Raw genomic sequence first — 24873 nt, 5'->3', positions numbered from 1 at the left:
TTGTAATTGGCCTTTCAAGGCACAGCATCTTGCCCTCCACTGTAGAGGAACCTCCTAACATGCATGAAACTACTGGACCCTTAGAAACTTCATATTTGTGACACATCCCTGAACTTGTCACCCTTCTTCTAACGCACATTCGCCTTACTCAGGCACTACTCCTACTTGTTACTTCTCAACAAATCCAGTTAGCATAAAAGCATCAATGTAATCGACCCACATGATACTCTTTGAAATAGTAAGATGATCAAGTACTCTCCAGACTAATTAGGATAGAAAGCAGTAAAATTGATATATCCCTGGGACAAGACAGTTAACATATTCTATTGCCCATGTTATGTAAATGCAAATGGCAATAGCTAGAGACTGTCAGTCACCTATGCTCCCTGGAGAATATGTTCTGTTGAAGGGAGTCCTGAACAGTGCAGCTCCTTGGCCACTATGGGGGTGTGCTACAGGAGGGTCTGTGATCCCTTTGGGCCCTCCTGAGAGGGACTTGGGCTAATCTTCCATCAGGCTAAGTCCCCATTCTGACTGGTGACTCACAGTGGAGTTTCAGAATTATAGGGTCCTTCAGGGCCATTATCTAATAGCCCCCAGAATATCTTGATAGTTTCCATTCTTCAGCAAATTGTCTCTTTGTAAATATCTCTTGCAGAATGGCTTGGGGAAATTTTTGCAGTATACATCTGTGGCCATATTACAGTATCCTTCCTTAAAGGGATTCTGCATCCCCCTTCTGAGGCAGGATACCAGGTATATGAAGTGGCTTAAATCCAGGAACTTGGAACAGGTCATGAATTCCAATTATGGTGACTTTCATTCAGTTCTGCCCAACAGAATTAGAATCTTCTAATTTTTAGGGATCTTGGAATCAGGTAGCCACCACTTAAGATCTGTTTTGGATAAAACACTTTGATTAGGACTCTGCCCTGTGGTTTTTTGTGGTGATTGCTTCCATTTTGTCTTTGAGGGCTAAGTGCTGTCACCTGGCCTTTATCATTCCAGGATTACGTTATTCCCCAATGAGATCCGGGAAACCAGTTCCATTGCAGCCCCGTCTGTCATTTCTGGCCTAATGAAAACACCACCACAGAACTCTGGTGGATGCTAGTGTCCCTCTTACCAGTGTACTTCCTAAAGGCTTCCTGGGCAAGATGAGAAGACTGTACCTAATGGATCCATTTCAACATTTCCAGTTCCCTGGTCCTTTGGACTCCATCTTCTACCAAGAAGCTCTGGCATTTCATCATCATTAAAAGAGGCCACTGTAGAGTCCCAGCATTTACTCAACCAGCTGTTATTGCCATTTGCAAGTTATCATTAAATTCGGAGTCCCAGGGAGTTGCATTCATCACAATTAAAGTGGCCCAAACATGACTTATTTTTCATCCCCATTGGTCTAAACATTTTGTATCTCATTTTCCCAGAATGTTGAGATCTTAACTCCCATTTTAGGCATGGAGGCAAGGAAAGATGGTAGAGGTGTGTTCTGAGGAAAATTGTCCTCAATTTGTGAGTCATTGGAAGGTTTTTAAGTAAAGGAGTGGTTTTTCCTCACAAGGGATTCTATTAAAGAAAAGGAGTTGCCTCTGTCAACAGGAAAGACAGATGTTTAAGGTTCTCAGTCTCTGTGTCTGGCAGAACATCCACATCCCATATCTCAGAGTCCCACTCCTTCCCCATCCTTACTGTAGGAGACCTGGAGGGCTTAAGCTTTTAAGTGGCACTAGCTCTTTGCAGATCTTACATTAGACTCTTTGCTTTGTTCTCTGCCATATACACCCTATGATTACAAGAGATGAACTCCTTCACAACTGCCAGTGAGGACTTCTGGTTGCCCATGAATGTCTTTAATTGTGTGTTCATAACTTTAATTTTTCCCCTTCATTCTCTGAGACTGTCAGAAGAATACAGGTGATAATCACAACTTTTATAACTATTATTGCTGTAGCAATTAAATGTCACAGTCATTTCATCTCACAGCTTGCTCTCTATCTGCATTTCATCCTATGCTACCACTGATAATAATTTGAAAAATCAGGATGCTACATCCCATAGATTTCTCATGCCCTTATTTTGTTGTATTCCCTGAATATATGAACAACCTGGTCCCAGAATTCTATTTTGAGGATCTATTTCTTAGGACTATTTCTGGTACAACTACTGTGTCTGACTCAGAAAACAGATGGCATACTCAGAATAATTCAAGGAGAACCTAATAAAGAGACAATTTACCAAGCTATGGTCAGCATACAGGGAAACTGCAAGGAATAGTATAGTACCCTGGAGCTGGTAATAGTATAAGTGCTACCATCTTTAGGCTGGAAGGGAGGAGTGGAGGGAAAGGTTAGCAGAACTCAGAAGGAAAAAATCTCAAGAGAGCCACCTTGAGAGAAACTGGGTTCTTTGGTCGAGAGGCACAACCATCCAGTGGCTACTCCATAGGGAAAGTCAGGGGAATCTCTTCTGTCCCTCAGACATCCTACCAGGGTTCCCCAGTGGCAGGACCCAATGGAAAGCCAAAGGGCAGGGGAGAGCTTTGATATAGGTCAAATAGGTGAGCCTCCTGACGGCAGAGAGCAAGGTATAAGATGTTGGAGAATGGATAGAAAGACACACCAATCATATAAAGGGTTTCAAGAATGTTTTTGTTTTGGCATCTTATTTAAATTTAAGGCATGACCTGGAGAAGGAAAATAGTATAATTTGATGAGGTAGTCTCAGATTAGAATTAAGAGTCTAATCAACTTATGAAAGGAGAAAGCAAGAGCTTTGAGAAACCCATTTCTGTATTCCACATACCTCTTCAGGGGAAGAGTGACTTTTGTAAGCATCTTAACCGTCTTGTGAGTTTACATGAGTAATTCAGAAATATTTTAGTGCTCACTCCGTGCTATTCCCAGAATAACAAATATCTGGGCTTGTTTTTATTAAATAATTTTATTAACTGACCTACATAGACATTGTCTTTAACAATTCAACATAAAAATAAATACTTTAGGATAAATTAAGTGAATGTTTTAGAGCCCGTAGGGCTTACAAAAAGAATCTTAAAAGATCCATATTTATCATCTGAAGACTAATAGTTACAAAAGGTAGAAAAGCATACATCAAAAAATAAATATACATTTTAAATATTTAAATAAATAGAAAGCCTGATACATTTAAAATGGGAGGCACTTAATTATCAAGTCATTGTTGAGTAGATGCTTTGACAAAAGGTAATCCATTTGTTCAGAAGTTCTACAGCGGTTACTGTCTCATCATCATATTCACATGTGAATCCTGTTTCAGATCCCTGTAAAAGAAAACATTTTAATTTTGTTTTAGTTCAGGGTAGTTTACCTTATATATAATATTTTCAGTTGAAGTCTTATAGACTTATGGCCTTTATTTTCAAGTATGTTAAACATATTAACCATTCACATTCTCTTGAAATGATCAAAATGATGTGCCAAAGTTATATGTTATGATACCCAGTGATAGTGACATAAAAACGGAAATTTTCCTCATTTGTTAATTGTCACTCTTAATGAACACAATGTTTTTCCTGAATTTTGTACAATAAACATTTTAAAACAATTTTAGACAAATACTTCATTAAGTGCTGCATGCAGAATTAAAGTTGTTAAACCTCTTTTCCTCTCAAATTATATCTGTATCTAAATATAGGTTACATGTATATAGTGATAAGCACATTATACTTTCTTCATTTCTAAACCTTAAATCTCCTATTAGTCTGCTTGAGTGAATCTCCTCATATTTTCCCCAAAGCAAGATGGAACCAGCCCAGAGTAAGTTAGGATAAGCTTTGGGGGGAAATTTGTATGAAGAACGTTTTCAAAAATACTCATAACGAATCCCACCCCACCTCAGTGCAGATAAATTTCCCAATTTTTAGAAATCTAAACATTAGAAATTCTGTGGACTGACTTTTTAGAAATTAACCTCCTCTGCTGATAGGAACTGTTTCAACTCTGCCTCTGGCTGACAAGCTAAGAAGAAAATATTTTGATATATAGTGAGATTGAAAGGGGGGACTTTTTCAAATTTGAAGTAATTCCTATCCTGAAAACATAAATCAAGTGAGATAAAGTATTCCCTTTAAACAAACTATTGCAGTATTATATACCCTCTTACATATAGTTATTTAAATATTATAACTTCTTGGGGGCTTAGATTTTTTAAAGTATCTTGCTTTTTCGATTTTCATGTAATTTTTTATTAATTTTGCATCTAGAATTTAGAATCAGTTTTTCTGATGTTGGTCGAGAATTTTAGAGCAAAATTATTGACATAGATGGTAAACTGAGTCCATCAATGGGTAGATGACATTGATCTCAATGTATTTTTTAAATTAAATAGAGACTGTCTACTAATAAAGTGACTCTTATTTGGAAACAACTAGAGTTACATACTTTTAGAAAGTTGGTTCTACTGTAATTAAAATTATGCTGTTTATTTAGAATATCTATTAATTCATGAATTTTGTACTTTGGCAGATGGATGAGAAAAGAGAGCCATGAATTCCTCACATCACCCAAGTTCCTTGTATGTTTCATGCTTCCTATGCATTTAAAAATACTTGAGGTCCTGAAAGTGAGTATTACTTCTAAATAAAAAGTTAATTATCTGGTCCATTGGCCATTTTACTGGTTGCCATTTTTTTTTTTTTAGACAAATCTCTCAGTTCTTCCACCAGATGATAGGAAAATCTCATTTAAAAAGTCTTTCAGGTAATCAGAATTAGCTATTCTGGAAAATTATCTGAAGGAATTAAAAAATATATAATGAAACCTGTCTGCTTTCTGTGAAATTCAATTCAGTGTCTTCTTCCACTCCCAATTTTGTGTTCATGTGAGGGGTGACAGAGTGCAGCGGTGGGGGCTTGTCCCTGAATGGATGGTAGGTGGAAGCCCTCTAGCTTACACTTCCCAGCTCCACCTAATATAAAAATGAGTTATGTTCACAGTGGACTTAAAATGCATGAGTACTTCACAAACACCAAAAATGTTATACCATGTTAAAACACCCTTCCATTTATTTTATTTCCAGGAGAGCAAATAAGGTAATATCTTACCTTTAGTGTCAAAACTATTCTGTTGATATTGTCCATTAAATCCTTGATATCTATCGAGTTCTGGGTTTTGCTTTGAGCAACATTTAGCACAACCTCCAGAGGTTTGAGTTCTTCTGCTAGACACTGAAGATGTTTCAATTCTGTAGCCTTGAATAATAATAAAAGTAATTATCAGGTCAATTTGCCCTGACTAAAGGTCAGAATCAGAAATTAATATCAAAATGTATTAACAGAGGCAGTATATAGTTTTTACCATTCTCTGTTTTCATCATTGCTATAAAGATGGACCAACATTATAAGACTGGAAAAATGAGAGTTCAGCTGCCCATGGTTAGCATTAACTGTTAGTTAACAAATAATGAGTCATTAATTTCAGCTTAATTTGACTTTGAAAAAAAGTCAACATTTCTGCACCCAAATGTAAATCACCAATATAGGTTGAATTCTTTTCCAGTCTGCAGAGAAATTATTAGAATCAGAGTGGTCATAATGTGGAAGTATAGGATCACATTCTCCGATTCTAATATTTAATAATCTAAGAGTTGAGAATCATAGAATGTTAGGGACAGAGGGAACTCTTGGATGCCATCTGTCACAGTTCCAACACTTTATGGATTAGTTAGTTGTAGTTATTTAGTAATGGGTCAGTATAGCAAGGCACATATAACTACATCTTAATTTTTTACTTTTCTATAATAAGTACATTAAGATACATTGTTTTTTTTTTTTTTTGCGGTACACGGGCCTCTCACTGCTGTGGCCTCTCCTGTTGCGGAGCACAGGCTCCGGACGCGCAGGCTCAGCGGCCATGGCTCACGGGCCCAGCCGCTCCGCGGCATGTGGGATCTTCCCGGGCCGGGGCACGAACCCGTGTCCTCTGCATTGGCAGGCGGACTCTCAACCACTGCGCCACCAGGGAAGCCCTAAGATATATTTTTAAAAATGATTTGTCCAAATCAAATAAAAGCTTACAATATTTGAAGGATTTTTGGATGGGCCTCCTAATTTAGACATATACACATACAAATACACACACACAACACACTTCTGTATATAATGATAATATTTCATACTTCTGTGGTACATTATAATTTCAAAGTGTTTTGTCCTGAAGAAGCCCAAGTCTCACAGCCACCTTTTGTGATAGGTAATGCAGTGTGTTATCTCCATATTACAAATAAGGAAACTAAATCTCAGAATTTCAATGTCTTCCCCAAGGCCATATGACTAGGTGGAGCCAGGATTAAACTTCAGTTCTTTTTCTTTATAACATTAACATAACAACCTTTGAATTAAATGTTTTTATAGCTCTCTAAATTCTTTTGCAAACATGAATGGTTGTAAAATGAACAAATGAATGGCGTTTATCACATTACTTTTAGTTTCAAATAGATTTTGCAGTTGTCATTTAGAAACTGCTAGATTTCAAAGAATTCTACCACCCTCTAAATTATGCACATAATCTGGTGTTATCTTTTTATCACTTTTTAAAGGGAGAGGTAGGAATACACCACATACATTTTATGACATTTTCATCTAATGCCCTTTCAACTTGCTACTATAAATTCTACAAGTTCAGGGCTTAAGTTTTTGGCATGAGCAAATTGGAGCTCTTTCCTTCAAAAAACAGTCTAGTGTCTTTACGCTGCTGGAGGTAAGAGTTACGTGACTCTGATTAAGTTGGAGGAGCATCTCTAAGTTATCTCCTTTTTATCTTTTAAAGGGGTAGTTTGATGTATAATTTCCTCAAATTTATAAGAAGTGGGTCAGTGTGATTGCATTCATTACCCTTAAATCCCATTTTTTTTCTGGGCTGTTCACCCAGGGACAAGCTCTTCTTAGCATCAGATTTTGCCCATTATCTGTTGACTGGTACGACGACTAGGAAATTTTACATGACTAGCGTAGCTCTAGGAGCTTAGATGATGCTTAGCTAACTGTCTGAATCCCCAAACGACCAAATGAAGCTTTTAGTCTTGGAATGTAAGTCATATAGCATCAGAAGTCTCTAGGTCTATTGACATGAAAGATGTGTAAGTCCAAAATTTTACTTTACACTCTCCAGGAAGAATTTTGTCTTTATTATTACTTCTAATAGCTAATGCTTATATGGTGTTTACCATATGCCAGATACTGTTCTGAGTACTTTACATTTACTCCTTAATCCTCACAAAACTATATGAAGTATATACAATTATCATTTACATAAGTAAGTAAGAAACTGAATCACAAAGAGAGTAACTTGCCCAAGGTTACAAAAGATTGGACATGGCAGAGCTGAGATTTCAGTTTAAATAATCTGCCCTAGAATCTGTGCTACGGATTACTGCTATGCTGCATCTCGAAGATAGATCCTTAAGATTCTTTCCTAAAACAGTAAAGGATTTATTTTAAAGTGGGCCCTCTGATATCAGTTTTGCTAATTTGAGTGGTAAAGTGATATGATCAAGTATCTCTAGAGTTTTATATTTTTAAATAAAACAGTAGGTCAACACAATCTTTTTTAAAACTGTCTGAGCAATAAAGAGAATATTATGCTTTTCTTCCCATTCCCTCTACCCCCAAACACACATAAGTACGTATAAAGAAAATATTGGCAAAGCCATTTTTCAGAGGCCCATTAGCAAACTTGGTTTTTTTCAAAAAGATGCTGAGGTTACTAATTCTTCTCCTCAGATGAAGTGCTATTAATCCAGGTAGTTTGTAAATTTTCACATTACTTTCAATTCTGTTAAAATGTAAATGAATGTAGAAAGTTGTACTTACCTTCTTGGGCATGTAAAATTTAAATGTGAGCATCCTGAAGAGCTTGAGGTTCTCATAGTTCTGAGAAAGCATAACAGATTGTTATTAAAAAAAAGAAACTCCACTTAGACAAATTAAATGTAATAATTTGAGTAAGAAAGGGAATAAACTTACATTAATTTCCTTCAAAAGCAAATGTAAATCCTGCAGCAATGACTGCACTTGTTTCTTTGTGTTCTCTGTAGAGCTTGAAGTAGGTGCACCGTTTGCCACGAGTGCAAGAGTTAGTGCAATGCAAGACAAGAGTTGCATCTTGTACATTGTGGCAGGAGTTGAGGTTACTGTGAGTAGTGATTAGAGAGGCTGATAGGAAGCTCTTGAACAAGAGAATTTATACTGTTAATTCTGGAAAAATATGATGGGGGTGTCAAAATGTTTTACATATTACACATACTTTCAAAGATTCTACCTGTGTGGCAAAAAGCATTACCTTTATTTTTCCTCTTCTGATGACTCTTTGGAATTTCTTTAAACCCCCATAAACTGACTGAATGGATGTAGGTGAAATCCCTCTTGGTTACATTAGCCCACACTTAGGTGGCAGTTCTAATTCATACAACTAACGCCTTCTGTGTGAAACAGTTTTTCCTCCCTCTTTCTTTAAGGGGGTGGGGATACAAAAGAGTCTCATGAAAAATTTCTCTTTGTCATAAAACTATGTGGAACACCATGTTGTGGTGGACAAGAGCAAGAATAAATAGTTGAAAAGAATAAATTTTTAGATTTGTTGATTAAACAGGAAGAATATTGGTTTCCTGTTTCAGGATGGCTTTACCTTTTTATCTCCACGATGACTGAGCTAATGCATACAACATGCTAGATTACTTCTTATACAATCAGCTAGAGAGGTATTAAAATTAGAATACATAAAATACTGAGCTTGAGGCACTGTTTTATGCTGTTTTAATTTTAACATGTTTCTTGTATCTGTTTAAATCTCTTAATGTCTGTTGTACTTTTTTTTTTTTTTTTTTTTTTTTTTTTTTTTAGTGGTACGGTGTTTAACAAACATGCTCAGAAAAGGGTTTGCATACAAGGACACTACTAATGCTAATGGGGGTTGTTTTTGGTCATTTGTTTTACAGATTTATTTTTGCTCCTTTATTCTTTTTGATGGGCATCAAGGGGATATAGTGAGAGTTGGAATGTTGCCAGAATCAAGGATGCTTTATCTTCCTCTCAGTCTCTCAGGGACCACCTGAGCTATTAGATCTTTCTCCCTCTTCATGTCCATTTCATTTCTTTCTCTCTCTCTGTTGAACAGATTGCTTATATTTCTTTAAATATAAGGCAGAAAATGAGCATAACAATAGGGATCCCCAAGTTTATTTGTTTATAGGAAGCTCACTAACTGGAATTTCTGGATACCATTCGTTCACTCTTTAGGAGAAAGATGATGTGACTAGCGCGTGGTGATCCAATACTGGCCTAATTATTGTGGCTGGGGGTGCAAAAGGCAGGGTAATAAGCAGTCCAGGAGGCCATGGTGAGCCACGGAACATGTGTGTGTGTGTGTGTGTGTGTGTGTGTGTGTGTGTGTGTGTGTGTGTGTGTGTGTGTGTGTGTGTGTGTGTGTCTCTTGTGGAGTGAGAGCAGTCCTCAGAGCAGGGGTATTTGGGCTCAGTTATTCCAACATGACTCTTAAAATAACAGAAGCCAGAACTCAATAGAAGTTACCAGGAGGGGTATCCATTACAATTCTTGGAACACCTTTATGAAAAAATTAAGTACTGCAAAAAACTTGTGACAAACAAATACTCAGAAAAGGGTTTGCATCCAAGGGTATTGATGCCAGTTTTATAATAGACTTTATGTGTGCCATATATAAACCAGTCCACAAGTTTCTAGTTTATATGTTTTCACTCTTTAATAGATTTAGATTTAGCTTCTAAAGCACCTGTGACACTATGAGTATAACAATAATAGTTATTAAATAACATCAGATCAGTATTTTTGTAGTCATTATATCAGGTAGGATACTTAGGATTGTGTTCGTTTGTCCTCAATGTAATGCACTGACTGCCTGAATGATGGTACAGATATATACTGCTAATTTAAACTGAGGAAATCCTTCTTCAAAGTCATTTCTTGTAACTTCTCCGTTCTTACTACCTTATTCATTTCTTGTCTGTTCTTTAAACAGATATTTATCTAGCACCTATGATGCTGTCAGGCATATAGAAAGGAAATGCGCAGGCGCACCGTCTAGTTTAAGCCTTACCTGTGAAGTGATGGTACCATTTTGTAGATTAGACAACTGAAGATCAGAGATGTTAAATAATTTGTTCTAGGTTATTTAGCCTTTACTACCAGTTTAGGGCAGAACAAGGATTTGAAACCAGAATAATCTTACTCCAAAGCCCACACTCTTACCATTTGTGTTCTTTCTCAAACAACCTGATGTGTAATAGAGCAGTCATACACAGACAGGTGTAATCCCAGGTAATAGGTGATTGCTGCCTCAAGAAAAGTGAATATGAAGAATTTTGAAGAAGAAACATGACTTTAAACCGAATTTTGACAACATGGTTAAAATGTAGATATGTAAATTTAGGATTAAGATGAGGGTGGATAGGCAGGAAAGGTTACACATTCTTTGAGCATAATTTACTTTTTTTTTTTCTTTTGGTCACATTGAGAGGCATGCGGGATCTTAATTCCCTGACCAGGGATTGAACCCGTGTCCCCTGCGGTGGAAGCACAGAGTCTTAACCACTGGACTGCCAGGGAAGTCCAGGTTACACATTCTAAGGAACACTTAATTGTATATAAAAAGAACAGAGAGGGCTTCCCTGGTGGCGCAGTGGTTGAGAGTCCGCCTGCCGATGCAGGGGACACGGGTTCGTGCCCTGGTCCGGGAAGATCCCACATGCCGCGGAGCGGCTGGGCCAGTGAGCCATGGCCGCTGAGCCCGCGCATCCAGAGCCTGTGCTCCGCAATGGGAGAGGCCACAGCAGTGAGAGGCCTGCGTACCGCAAAAGAAAAAAAAAAGAGAGAAATGTTTCAGTACTTTTTATCTATGCATTAGGCAATATTCAGAAGAATATAAAACATCTTCCTAAAATTTAAAAATAAGAGTTACAGTTCCTCAACGGAAAAAAAGTAAAGAAAAAGCCAGGTTAGAGACAATAATTTTTTCTTTTACAAAAGATTAGAGACCAATGATGATGATCTTTTACTTTTTTTTTTTTCCCTAATAAAATGCAGAATGTCTCTCTGTACCTTTCAAATCAAAACCACAAATTTAGCATCAGTTATAAGGGAAAGGCTATTTGGTAATCTGTGTGTCAACTTTATTACACTTGTTTCACTTCTCTAAAGACTTCAGTGTCTCATCCCAGCATCATCAGCTCAGGCCTTTACCCTTCCAGAATGGAAAAATTCACACCCACACATTTTTCTGTGTGGGGCTTTTCCAGTGAGGCCTGTGATGTGCTCATAGTCTTGATATTTATATTTCTCCGGCTATTTCCATGAGAGAGTGGGTCAGTATATGGCTACATTGACGGGACCCTGTGGAAAATTGAATTCCTAGGCCCCTGGCTTGTCCTTATTGTGTAACAGGCATCATTATGGAAGTTGGCCTTATAACTTCTTTCTTGAAATGCTTGGGAAGAAAGCTACGGCAGTCGTATGCTGTGGCAAACTTTCACTTTTTAACACGTCTGCCACATCAGCGGACTTCTTCGGCTATAGTGGTTATAGAGTCAGTAGTAGACTGCTAACTACCGCATGTGTCACACCCCCTGCTTCCCCTTTGAAAATAAACTTTACTGTTCAATTAGAAGCTCTTTTAGTTGCTTAGCATTGTTTGTGAGTCTGCCTGTTAGACTCAGGAATAGCCCAAGTTGCTAAAGCTGCCTCCCAGGGAGGTTGGTCAGTCAGTTGCCTAATCATCCATCCATCAAAGCTAACTTTCAGGGACTCCACCTCCTGCAAGAATTTCTTCTTTCTGAGCCTCTTTCACAGCTCTGTAAAACTTTAATTTGATCTGGAGCTTGATGCCTGTATTAATGCATCTCTTGTCGGTCTCTCTGAAGGCCTCTTGGTTTTTCAAGATACCGTTCTCTCCTTTTGAAGTTAGGACATATTGTTGGATCATCTCCATACCACCTAGAGAACATTTCACTAGGAGCTCTGTGTTTCCTGTGAAAATCCAGATTTCCTCAGGCATAGGTTGGTGCCCATTGTTTGTCCTTATTAGACCTGTGGTCCGCCTTAATGTGATACCGCTTCTGTAAATCTGTCTGTTCATCACAGTTAAGTCTCGTTTGTGTGTGCCCTTCTTCTGTGTGGTAAATTTTAATGATGTTCATAACCTTTTGGAATGGAAGAATTATTTCCTTGGTACTTTTAATTTTGCAAAGTGTTTTCAAATTCATTATCTAATTGAGTCACATTTTGCTGATAAGAAATATGATGTTTTTAGAGGTTTAAGTGACTTACCCAAGATCCCATTCTTAAATTAGTGGTGAAGTTAGAGCAAAAACCCAAGGCTTCCTTGTCTCTAATCTTATGTATTTCCTGTGCTAAATAGTGATGCCAAATTCTAGGCCCATTATGCTACATAGAAAAAGATGAATTGTGCCCATTTTCCATCTCACTCATTCTCTCAGTGATAGCTGATGAATCAAGTGAGGCATCATCCACCATCCACCTTCACTTAACCAACACCTTGTCTGAGCAACTTTAGGATTTCTAAGAATTTAGAGCAGCTGAATCTATACAGTAGCTATGGAAGCTGGGGTTTGCTCATGTTTTTTAATCTCTTTCTGGGGTCTTTTAAAAGCACTGGAACATTTGATGTTTCCTGACACTTCTCCCATATCTAAAGTAAGAAAATGATTGTATTCAATGTGGATTTAAGCTGCATTGTCCTTTTAGGAGTGCAGTGTTCTAAGGCTGACATGGGGATATCACACAAGGCAATTGTCTGCATTTGTCAACCAGGAGACAGCTTATTACTTAAATGTGATGAGAATTGGTGGTATCTTCACAACCTTTGGAAATAATTTTTTGTGTAAATATATGACCCCTATGACAAGTCATACAGCAGTTACTAGAGGTAGAACATGACAGTCTTCTGATGGTAATAGTAATAGATTTGTAAAGCACTTCAAGTTCATAAAGGACTTTCACATCCATTTATCTCATTTCACAGTAAAATAGTTAAGGAAAGAAATTTTCTGGCTGCATGTATTTCATGAAGACCTTTATTTTCTTTGTACATTAAGATTAAACCTTGCAACTTACAAATGAATATTAGCTTTCTCCTCTGTGGAGATAAATGCCTTCATTAAAATCATTGTAAAAATAAAATCATTTACATTTAAGTTCTCTGTTAACTATTGGTTCTTTCCTCTTCTACAGAAGCTTTGGATGTATCATTGACAGTACATTGTTCCATCATTCCTAATGTTGAAAGATAAACTTAGGCATACTAAAAATTTTGAGAGTTTGAGCAAAAGTCAATTCGAATCAGGCAGCATCCAATCTAGCAGATAGAAGGGAACTCTGGGGAGCTGTACAAAATGAAAATAGCCAGAAGGGAATGAGAGCAAGGAAGTTATACTAGGCAAAAAAGTGGATTGGTTACTGCAAGGTTACTTTCCTTTAGGGGATTGCAGGGGTCTATCAGGCAGATTACCTAATTTATGCTGATTAGGCAATTCCTGATGGGAATATCTGGGAGAGCCAAAACTGTAATTAAGTCTTGGTTTAGTGATGTGGGACTTAGCATAAACGATTCCATTTTGGGCCTGTTGTATTGTTTTTAACACTAACTAATATATTTTTTAAAGATTATAGCTTGATTTTTTGTTTAAAAATTGTAACATGATCTAATTACAAAATAATACATATTCATTATAGAAAATTTGGAAAATAAAAGGAAACTGAAAAAAATTAAAAATCAGCTGTAATCTTACCAGGTAGATATAACTATTGTTATCACATACTGGTATTTATGTCCATCTAATCTTTTTTCTGTGGTATGGTTTTACATGCTTATTTCTCTTAATCATGTGTTATAAATATCTCGCATATTAAGTATTCTAAAACATTTTTATTCTGTTGTGTGACTATTTTATTATTGGAATTTACATTAATTACAAACATTCACAATTATGAATAGTGCTGTAATTCACTAAGCTCTTTTGTACGTAAATATTTGTGCAAATTTCTGATTTTCCTTTTAGGATAAAATCCTAGAATGGGAATTACTGTGTCAAAGTGTATGAATATTTTAAGGCTTTTGATACTTATTCAGAAAGTTCTTAACAATTTACCACTCCTTATCAGTGGTATAAGCCTATATTTCTGTACCAATTACATAGTTTCCGTATTATCAAATAAGGGTGGATCAAGAGGGAGAAAGGAGCGGGAATGGTGAAATGTATGCCAGTTGGAGGTTATACTAATACATTCAGTTCCATATTTGGAACTGGGAATCAGGTGGACCTGAGTGCCAGTCGTCTTTATCACTCACTGGCTGTGTGACCTTGAACAAATTTCTTATCCTCTCTGAGCCTGTTTTTTCATTTCTAAAATGACAATATGGACCTAAGTGGACTCTTGAGTGAATGACAAAATATCATAAATGAAAGCACACAACACTAATCTGATAACTTTGAATGAATGAGTAGTCCCATGACCTGTTTCTGGTATGCTACACCCTCTCCCTTTTCTAGTAAGATATTTCTTTAAATGATGGCATTTGCTTTGCAAACTGTTTTGATATCATCCAGGTTTATCAATCTGCCTAATATGAAGGTTGAAAAAGAAAGAGGTAGAAATTTTTACCGTTCCAGCAAAGCCCAGATTAAAGTCAGGTAAAATCTAATTAACCAAATACTTTTTCATCATTCTGTAGGGTTACTAGAGGTAAAGTATAACATAGATATTATTCCATAATACATCAGTCCCGTCTAAAGAGATCTCTGTCCATTGTAGAGGAGGAACATTTTTCCTTTATCCTTCTAGGTGCTCTGCTGAGACACCCCCCCACCCTGTAATAAAAGACAGATTAATAGGAGAAAAAATAAGCAATTGTAAGTACATACGTATGTACCTACAGGAGCACTATAAAGATCTGAGCCTCAGAAGGCAGCCAGATGATTGAGGCTTAGATACCATCCTGAGCCAAGGAACCGGATAGGGGTCTGGGGCTTCAAAGGGGGGAAGGCGTTTCTTGGGAAGGTGAAAGGAGGAAATGTTTGGTAAGCAAAGGTTGCCCTGCCATGCAGATAAGTCTCTCAAGTTAGAAAGTTATATTTGGAAATAAAGTGGGTTAAAAAAAATAAAAACAGATAAACGAACAGTCAAAAAAAAGTTATCTTTGGTAAGAGCTTTCTTCCTGGTACAGACCCCTCTCTAAAGTAAATTTCCTTTATAATTGTAGATCTCTCTTACAAAAGGGTAACTTCTACTCTGTTTTCAGAGATGCTCCTGTGTCTGTAGTTTCTCAAAATAATCAACTAAAAATAATTCTTACGGCCAAAAGGGTGTATTTTGGGGTGAAATATTCTGCTACCTTCATCATCAAAATTGACCTATCCTGATCTGAGTTGAAAAGCAGCCTCATTCCTCTAAAACAACCAAAACTCTGAAAGTTAATTTTCAAAAGTCGTCTGATGTGTTGAATTATTAACAGTGTCTGCTTGGAGTGCTGTACTGAGAATAATTTGTTCTCAGTGGAGAAGTGCGCAGGGATATTTAGTCTGCAGTGGGCTCTGGAATGTGGAGTCACGGCCTGTATGCCAAGTTTTTAACATTTGTGCTCCATGCTCATGCTTTCTTTAGGCCCAGTTCTAGCCAGCTTTTTTGTTTTCAAGAGCAGGTTAGATTAGAAACAATTGTGGGAATCAGGCTGCCCACAGAAGAAATGATCGCTGACAGTTTAAAAGGATGAGGCATAGGAGGTAACTATAAATACAGAAAACAAGTATTAAAAATGAAGGAAATATGGGGACCAAAGAAAAGCACAGCCTTCTGAAACCTTAGTATGTGATCCAGTAGCCCCCATGCACCCCAATAACCCTGTATGATAGCAGAATATAATGACTGATATTCACAGTGATAACCTGCCTCTTCAAAAAATGTTGAAATTATGTTTTGCCTTGTTAAAATCTGCTTTGTTTAGGAAGTCAGAGTATATGTAATATTTTTAGGAAAGATTTCCATTACAAATGTTTAAGATAGAAACAAATTTGATATTTTAGCAAAAGCAAATGAGAGCATGTCTTCACATGTCTGCAGATCAAATTTTAAAAATTATTATAGAAGACAGTAATGCTAGAGAAGAGGAGGGAGTCAAACAAATCAACACTGTATCAGGCCTCACTCATGCAAATCATAGAGAATGGAAGGAGGAGCCAGCCTCTGTAAATAAGATGCATCTGTATCTTCTGTTACAGGGAACAAAAGGAAAGCTTTCACACCACCTCATGGTTACTTGGCTTTTTATACTGGTAGAGATTCTAGAAGTAGTTACTTAGGTGGCTGATTTTAGAGTCAAGCTTGCCTCATATAATTTTTTATTTTTTAAATTTATTTATTTTATTATTTATTTATTTTTGGCTGCCTTGGGTCTTTGTCGTTGCGCGCAGGCTTTCTCTAGTTGCAGCAAGCGGGGGCTGCTCTTCATTGTGGTGCGCGGGCTTCTCATTGCCGTGTCTTCTCTTGTTGTGGAGCACGGGCTCTTGCCACGGGGGCTTCAGGAGTTGTGGCTCGCAGGCTCTAGGTTGCAGGCTCAGTAGTTGTGGCTCACGGGCTTAGTTGCTCTGCGGCATCTTCCCAGACCAGGGATCGAACCCGTGTCCCCTGCATTGGCAGGAGGATCCTTAACCACTCTGCCACCAGGGAAGTCCCCATATAACTTTCTAAAATTTATGAATATGTAATTTATTCTTAATTCTCTATCTTTGACAATATTAGGCAAATAATTCTGGGCTACTCACCAAATGATATTAGGATTCTGGTAGAATTCATTTCACCTCCTAAGCCAAATGTTGTTTATAGATTAACCCACATAGACTTCTCTGTGTGTGTGTGTGTGTGTGTGTGTGTGTGTGTGTGTGTGTGTGTACTTGTATGTATGTATACATATAGACATATATCTGTATTTATTTCCTATTAAGAATTCAGGCAAACTTTATCCATGGGGTAAGAATGTATTATGGAACTTACAGGCACTGGCAAATCTCTGGGGTGTTTTAATCTGATTCATAAACTGTGAGGCATAATTATCACCAATAGTCGAGGTTATTTTAACCTAGGAGGAAAATCTTGTTTGTTGACAATCATTATGTTAGCCCTTGCTCACAAATATGAGGAAGCTTCTAACTATACTGAAGGCACAGTCATTGAGAATATTTATATTAATAACACTTTTCCTGTGCAAATTAACCTGGAGAAATTGAGATTCCCCCCTCCTCTCTCTCACTTTTTATAGATATCTCATACTGTGAGTCAGCAGTATAGGGCAGTTCTTACAAAACCATTGAGCTAATATTAAAACATGGAGTATACCAAAAACCTAGTTATTTCTAGCATCCCTTCTTTCCTAAGGGGAGGGAGTAAACCCTTGGTGCAACCCATGGACCATCTGGAAGGCACCCTAGATGTGGGTATAAGGGGCATCCTTAAATTTTTATTATTCTGAGTTTGGGTATGTTTGGGGGGAAGCAAAACCATGAAGAATTCTCAGCGGTGAATACTTGGCTCAGGTAAGATGCAGGTACAGTTCCTAAAAGAAAGAGTAGCAGCAGGTTGGCTGCTTCATGGACCAGAGTAATGATGAAGTGTTTTGAATATAGCAGGTAGTAACATAATAATGCCTAAGAATTTTACTTCTTCTATAAGTGAAGAATCATTGTTTGACCTAGAATTACCTATGAACATGGTAAGAGGTGGCATAAAAGTACAAAGAATATTCTTGAGGTGAGGCAAAAGGTAACTTATGTTTTCTGTGTAGAATATACAGAAGAGAAAAAATAATTGTATTATACCTCACAGGTAGACTATGTAATCCAAGATAATACACTCTTTTAATACAGCGTTCTCTCTGTGGTTGGCTATGCTGGCTGTGGTGGTTAAAATCCCAACTATTAGAAATACTTTTGTGTGGTTGAAATATCACTGAAAGTTCTTTTGACGTGCTCATATACTACTTAGAAGAATAAATGTAATGAAATCTTAGTATCCCCTAGATTTCAAGATATTGTTCTCTACACTAGAATACGTTTGGGGGGAAATGGAGCACTAAGAAATTTAATTTGACTAGGCATTTAGGGATGATTTAAATTTAGATTGTATGATACTATTTCCTAGGGAATATAAATTCAAGTGCCACACCACAATGGTGAGGGTAGGACCACATGAGGGTCCCAGATGGCTAGAGCATCAGAGCCTGAAAAAAGGAAGAACAAGCAACATCCATCCCAGGAGTATCTCAGTCCATTCCTACAGGGTCAGCTATGAGACACTGAATTACTTTGGAGCTTCCTAAATACCTTATTTCTTCAGGCACAAACGGATTTTAAAAAGTTATCCTGTTATTTCTGTTGTAGAGAATGCTAATTTCCTCCTAATATCTATTCTTCCTTCTTGCTTAGAATAAGAATCCTGAGTTTTAGCTGGTTACAGTACCGCTCCCCAGTAAAGACCACATTCCCTAGTTTTCCTTTGCAATGAGGTGTGGCCATGCAGATATAATGGCGGCACTCTAGCGACTCTTCTGGACCTAAAGATAGGGAACCACACTCTAGGGATGTTAGAGCTGAGCTAGGATACCAATATTTTCATGGAGCTACCAAATCAACTCTGATTGCCTAGTTGCTGAATTATTTTATGTGAGAGAGAAATAAATATATCTTGTTTAAGTCACTGTTATTTTGGGTTTCTCATTATATGCCCCTAACAGCACTGTATGAGTACATTAGGCCTTGTTCTTATTAGACAATCCTATTGGGGTTTTTTTTTTGACTGCAAAATATTTAAGGTACATTATCGAACATCATCTCATGGGCTATGAGAGTAAAAAAATAGGTTGCTATCCCTAGCCTACAGAATTTTATATTTTAGTAGAAAAACAGACATATATAGGGATGCTCCAATGTAATACAGTAAATGCAAGGGGACCAGTAGGTTGTTACTTGCCAAGTATAACATATATGCTAGCTTCTACTGGCATAAGAATAGACATAGAGATCAATGGACTAGAACTGAGAGTTCCAGAATATACTCTTGCTTATAGTCAATTGATTTTTGACAAGGGTGCCAAGACAGTTCAATGGAGGAAGAATAATAGTCTTTTCAACAGCTGGTGCTGGGACAACTGGATTTCTACATGTGAAAGGATGAAGTTGTACCCCAGCTTCATACCATATACAAACATTAACTCAAAATGTATCATAAAACTAAATTTTAGAGCTCAAATTACAAGACTCATAGAATAAAACTTAGGGGTAAATATTCTAGACTTTGAATTAAACAGTGGTTTCTTAGCTATGTCACTAAGAGTAAAATCAACAAAAGAAAATAATAAATTATACTTCATCGAAATTTAAAACTTCGGTGCTTCAAAGAACACCATAAAGAAAGTGAAAAGACAATCCACAGAATGGGAAAAAATATTTGCAAATCATATATTTATAAGTGATTTATATCCAGAATGTATAAAGAACTCTTGCAACTCAACAATAAAGGGACAAATAACCCAATTTAAAAGTGGCCAAATGATTTGAAATTTCTTCAAAAAAGATGTATACATGGCCAAAAAAGCCCATGAAAATATACTGAATATCATTAATCATTAGGGAAAAGCAAACCAAAACCACAGTGAGATGCCTCTTCATACCAATTAGTATAACTGAAAAAAGACAATGTGTTTGCAAGGATGTGAAGAAATTGGAACCATGATGCATTGCTGGTGGGAATGTAAAATAATGGTCCAGCTGCTTTGGAAAACAGTTTGGCAGCTCCTCAAAATATTAGAGTACCATACGACCCAACAATTCCACTCCTAGGTATATGCTCAAGAAAAATGGAAATATATCTACATAAAAACTTGTACACAAATGTTCATAGCAGCATTAATCAAAATAACCAAAAAGTGGAAGCAACCTAAATGCCGATCAGCTGACGAATGGATAAATAAAATGTGGTGTACCCACACAGTGGAACATTATTTGGCAATAAATACTGAAGTACTGATACAGTCTACAACATAGATGAGCCTTGAAAACATTATGCTTATTTCAAGCAACTGACCACAAAACGCCAAATATTGTATGATTCTATTGATATGAAATGTCCAGAAAAAGCAAACCCATCATGTCAGAAAGTAGATTAGTAGTTTCTAGAGGCTGGAATAAGGGAGAATGGGGAGTGACTGCTAAGGGGTTATGGGGCTTCTTTTGGGGGGGGGGTGATGAAAATGTTCTAAAATTAGATAGTGGTGATGGTTGCACAGCTTTGTCAATATAATGAAAACCAATGAAATGTACACTTATGGTATGTAAATTATAGTTCAAAGCTGTTAAAATTTTTTTGCTAGCTTCATAATTGTGGTTGAAACATGCAGTATGTTTTTGGTTTGTGGCTAAACTGAAATAGTGTCTTCAAATGAAACTATATTTATCTCTAAGAATTACATATATAACCAATGTAATGTAAAACAACTATATTATTACAATTAAGAAAAATGAAATGGGTTAAAGTTTTAAATTGTCTTTATTGTTAAATGGTAAAAGATAACACATGGCACTCAATCACTACTCCTATTGCCAATTATCATAACCTAATTAAGTCCCAAATATTGTAGAAGTGGTAATGCTTTCTCTTTGAGTAGTAAATGAAAATGGCATCCTCCAACACATCAGTATATTTGAATGCTTGAAAAATATATTTTAGGATGAATAACTGTACCAACCAATACTATAGAAATGTGACAATAGTTCCAGAAAAGGTGATTCCGTGGCTTTCCCTCTCACTAGCTAATGGGAATTCCATACAGCATGAACTGCTCAAAACAGCAACAAAAAACTATGCAATCATCTTTGTTTTCTTTCATCTTTGTTTTCCCATATTCAGTCTGTCAAAAAATCTTGTTGGTTCTTCCTCAGAATTCATCCTTGATCCACCACTGAAACCACAGCTATCTCAACCACTCTAGTCTAAGCCATTATTATCTTTTGTTTGAATATTTCAGTAATTTTCCTAATTGATGCCTCTTCTTCCAGTTCTTGCCCCTTATACTGTAAGCCTCTTTTCACACGGGAGACAACATGATCTTTCTAAAATCTAAATCAGATTACATCAGGCTGACCAGAACCTTCAAGAGGCTTCTCAGCTCACCGAAAGTAAAAGGCAAAGTTATTAATTGGCTTACAAGGCCCCCTCATCTGACCTCAGTAATGTCATCTTCCACTCTTCTCTCTTCCCTCAAGTCACACTGTTCTCCTTTCTATTCCCTGAACAAAACAGCCTGCGACAGCTTCAGGGCCATTGTTTGCTGTTTCCTCTGCTTGAAATGCTCTCTATCCCAGTATCCTCTTGACTTCCCTCATCTTCTTCAATTCTTTTCTCATATATCTTCCTCTCAGAAAGACCTTTTCTGTTCATGTTATTAATTCTGACCTCCCAGGAACTAGCTATCTCCCTTCCCTGTTTTTTCCCCTTCTGCAGCTTATTATCACCTTCCAATACACTGCATTATTTTCTTATTTATTCATTAAATATAGTCTGTGTCCTTCCACTATAATATAAACTCTGTGAAGGCAGGGATTTTTGTTTGGTTGTTTTGCCTATTACTAACTACCCCTAGGGCCTGTAACAGTATCTCACACATAGATGTCACTCAGTAAATATTTATAGTAAGCCATTCTGAGGAAGTAGGATTTTTCCTGAGTACATTGGAAAGATATTGATAGATTTTATGTTTCCATTTTATAAAGATTCCTCTAGTAGTATTACGGAGGAGAAATTGGAGGAGCAAAGCCAAAAAAAAATGACTTTTTTTCTCATATCAAAATTTTGCAGAAACACTCTATGGGGAGCCTGAACATAGCTTAGGAAGACAGCATATCATTTCCTTGAGAAATACCTTGATTAATTAAATAAAATCTGAATTTTATTTGCCAATTTGTGAGCATGAGGTACAGCATCAGGTTTGTATGTAAATTTACCATGTGCTATTTGTTACTGAGAGATTCAGAATGAAGCAGTGCTATCGTATAATGTGGAATCAGCAAGAGTGTTGAAAGTTTGGTAGGGAACGTTGGAGTGGGGGAGAAATGTGGATTACTGAAGTGCTGACACAACTATTTTATCACGGGTAAGCAAGGAAATTACTCACTTTTTTTCCTCATGAAGGCCAAAAACACCTTTCAGTGGGTATTTTGTAGTATTCTGGATGGAAAGAGTTACTGCGTCTCAGATAAATGAGTGACTGAATTCTAAGGGAGCAGAAGAATCTGTCCTCTGAACAGAGTTTTGAGAGAGTCAAATACTTATAAAAGCAAAGATCCTCCTTTGTTGATTTACGCTATGTATAGTCAACTGTGTGTTCCATGTTTTTCTTTTGATATTTACCTATAATCTGAAATGATGAAAAGTTGGGCTTTCCATGGAACGCTTCCATCCTGATGCTACTCTTTATGGTGAAAACGGCATGCTTTTATGGTTTTCTCTTTGTGATTATGCCATATATTTGGAGAAAAAAATGTGATGTGTATTTATACTGGGGTAGATAAAGGTTTTATTTCACAATTACCATAACCATTTCGTATGACATACAGTCTATTCCCTAACTTTGTACTTTCTATTAATCTACCTCTTGCTAATTTTCTGGCCAAAAAGAACTAAAAGCTGTTGTCTTAAATCAGAGAGCTGAGTGAGAGACTCTTGTTTCTGCCCTGCTGAGCAAATAATAGTCAAAGGAAAACTTCTCAAATAGTCATTTCAGTTGTGAGCTTTCTCCTTGGGTTTGTTTTTTCATACCTGTTCTTTCTTGAATTCATGAAGTTTAAAATTTAATATTGAAAATATTTTTATTGATAATTTCCTAAAACACTAATTCCAGAGTGGATTGATAAGACTGGATTCATGGATAAAGGGGAATAATGTTTATTAATCGAAGATTGTATTAACATTGCCAAGAGACCTGTTTTCAAATTGCTCAATTTACATAGACTAAAGTTTGTGCTTTCAGTAACACACAAGAATGATAGCTTCAGAGAGAAATCTCATTTACTACTTTCCCACTTCTTTGTAATAGTGTGTTTCCAGGTTGAAATGTTGTCTCCATTTCATCAAAACAGAGGCAAACCAATTTTTTATATACTTTCACCCATGAATGTCTGCAGTCTTTGTAGCATTTTAGCAAGAAATTCTAAAATCTTTTACATTCCTTCAAATACCCATCTCCTAACCATTCTACTGGATTTCAGTGTTGTTTGGCCATATATACTGGGCTTAAAATTTCTAGCCAAGTTGTAAATAAGTCAGTAACTACACAGAGTATATAAGACATTAAGTTTACTAAATTAAGTTAGTGGAAATTGGTTAACCTCCCACTTTCTCAAAATTTACTTTATTATTCAATCTAAATTATCCAACATGATATTTCTTCTATTTCTCCAGGTAGATAGCAGGAGAGCCTGGGGTTGGGGGGAAATTGGCATTAGTGAGCTTGGGAGTAAACCCATTTCCACCTACTCAAGTTGTTCATCCTCAGAAAGATTCACTTTGTAAGAAAAAAGCGACTCTCCCCAATCTTAAGTCAGTATGAGATCTAAGATGGAAAAACAAAGATGAAACCACAAACCCATGTCATATAAGAGAGACTTAGATATTCCATGAGTTAACATTCATAGAAATAGCCATCATATTTTAATTCTGTCTGCAAAAACCTTCCATAACTAGGGGCATTATTTCATGAGCAAACACGTTATTAAATTGGAAAATTTATTTTACATTTTATAGTTGACCATGTCAAAGAGATAGTTCAACCATATCTGAACCCAGTTTCGAAGAATACAAATGCTGTCAGGAATTACTAACTTATTTTTTTACAACTTTATTGGGGCATAATTGATATGCAAAAAACCCGCACATATTTAGTGTATACAGTGTGATGAGTTTGGATACAGGAATACCCATGAAAGCATCACCACAATCAAGGTAATAAACATATATGTTATACCCCCCGTTTTGCTGTAATAACACTTAACACGTGATCTACCCTGTTAACAAATTTTTAAGCACACAGTGTATTACTGTTAACAGTATGCACTATGTTACACGGCAGATCTCTAGAGCTTACCCATCCTACACAAATTAAACTTCATATTCATTGAACAACTTCCCATTTCCCCCTCCCTCCAGCCCCTGACAGCCACCATTCTACTCTGTTCCTGTGAGTTTAACTATTTTAGATGCCTCATAGAAGTGGAGTAGTACAATATTTATCCCTCTGTAACTGGGTTATTTCACTTAGCATAATGTTCTCGAGATTCATCCATGTTATTGCATATGGCAGGATTTCCTTCTTTTTTAAGGTTGAATAACACGCCATTTTATATATATATATATATTCCACATTTTCTTTATCCATTCATTTGTTGATGGATATTTAGATTTTTTTCGTATCTTGGTTATTGTGAATAATGCTGCAGTGAACATGAGTATGCAGATATTTCTTCAGTATCCTGATTTCACCTCTTTTGCATGTGCCCAGAAGTGGAATTGCTGGATCATATGATAGTTTATTTTTAATTTTTTGATGAACCACCATACTGTTTTCCATAGCAAGTACACCATTTTACATTGTCACCAATGGTGCACAAGGGTTTCAGTTTCTCCACATTCTAACCATCATTTATTATCTTTTTAAAAAAATAATAACCATCCTAAGAGGTGTGAGATGTTACCTAATTGTGATTTTGATTTGCAATTCCCTAATAATTAGTTGAGATTCTTTTCAT

General features: G+C 36.6%; 2 protein-coding genes across 7 annotated transcripts in view; one reads left to right on the top strand and one right to left on the bottom strand.

Moving 5' to 3' along the window:
- Positions 1-24873, top strand: part of ADAD1 (adenosine deaminase domain containing 1) — a 110428-nt gene that overhangs the window by 73453 nt on the left and 12102 nt on the right. For 2 of the 6 annotated variants that reach the window (XM_079920675.1, XM_079920673.1), the window contains one exon: positions 4506-4917. In XM_079920675.1, coding sequence (XP_079776801.1) covers positions 4506-4513 — 8 coding nt within the window. In that variant the 3' untranslated portion in view covers positions 4514-4917. Of the gene's footprint in view, positions 1-4505; positions 4924-24873 lie in introns of those variants that run through there. The other 4 variants (XR_013828239.1, XM_079920676.1, XM_079920674.1 and 1 more) reach the window with 4 other exon arrangements.
- Positions 1248-8149, bottom strand: IL2 (interleukin 2; the record flags this gene model as incomplete). The annotated part of the gene is made up of 4 exons (XM_079920677.1): positions 1248-3301; positions 5084-5230; positions 7850-7909; positions 8003-8149. The coding sequence occupies 4 exons, from the start codon at positions 8147-8149 to the stop codon at positions 3191-3193; spliced, it is 465 nt and encodes a 154-aa protein (XP_079776803.1). The 3' UTR covers positions 1248-3190.

Source organism: Stenella coeruleoalba, assembly GCF_951394435.1.
Source record: "Stenella coeruleoalba genome assembly, chromosome: 4".
Classification (NCBI taxonomy): Eukaryota; Metazoa; Chordata; class Mammalia; order Artiodactyla; family Delphinidae; genus Stenella; species Stenella coeruleoalba.
This window is presented reverse-complemented; position numbering and strand designations above follow the sequence as displayed.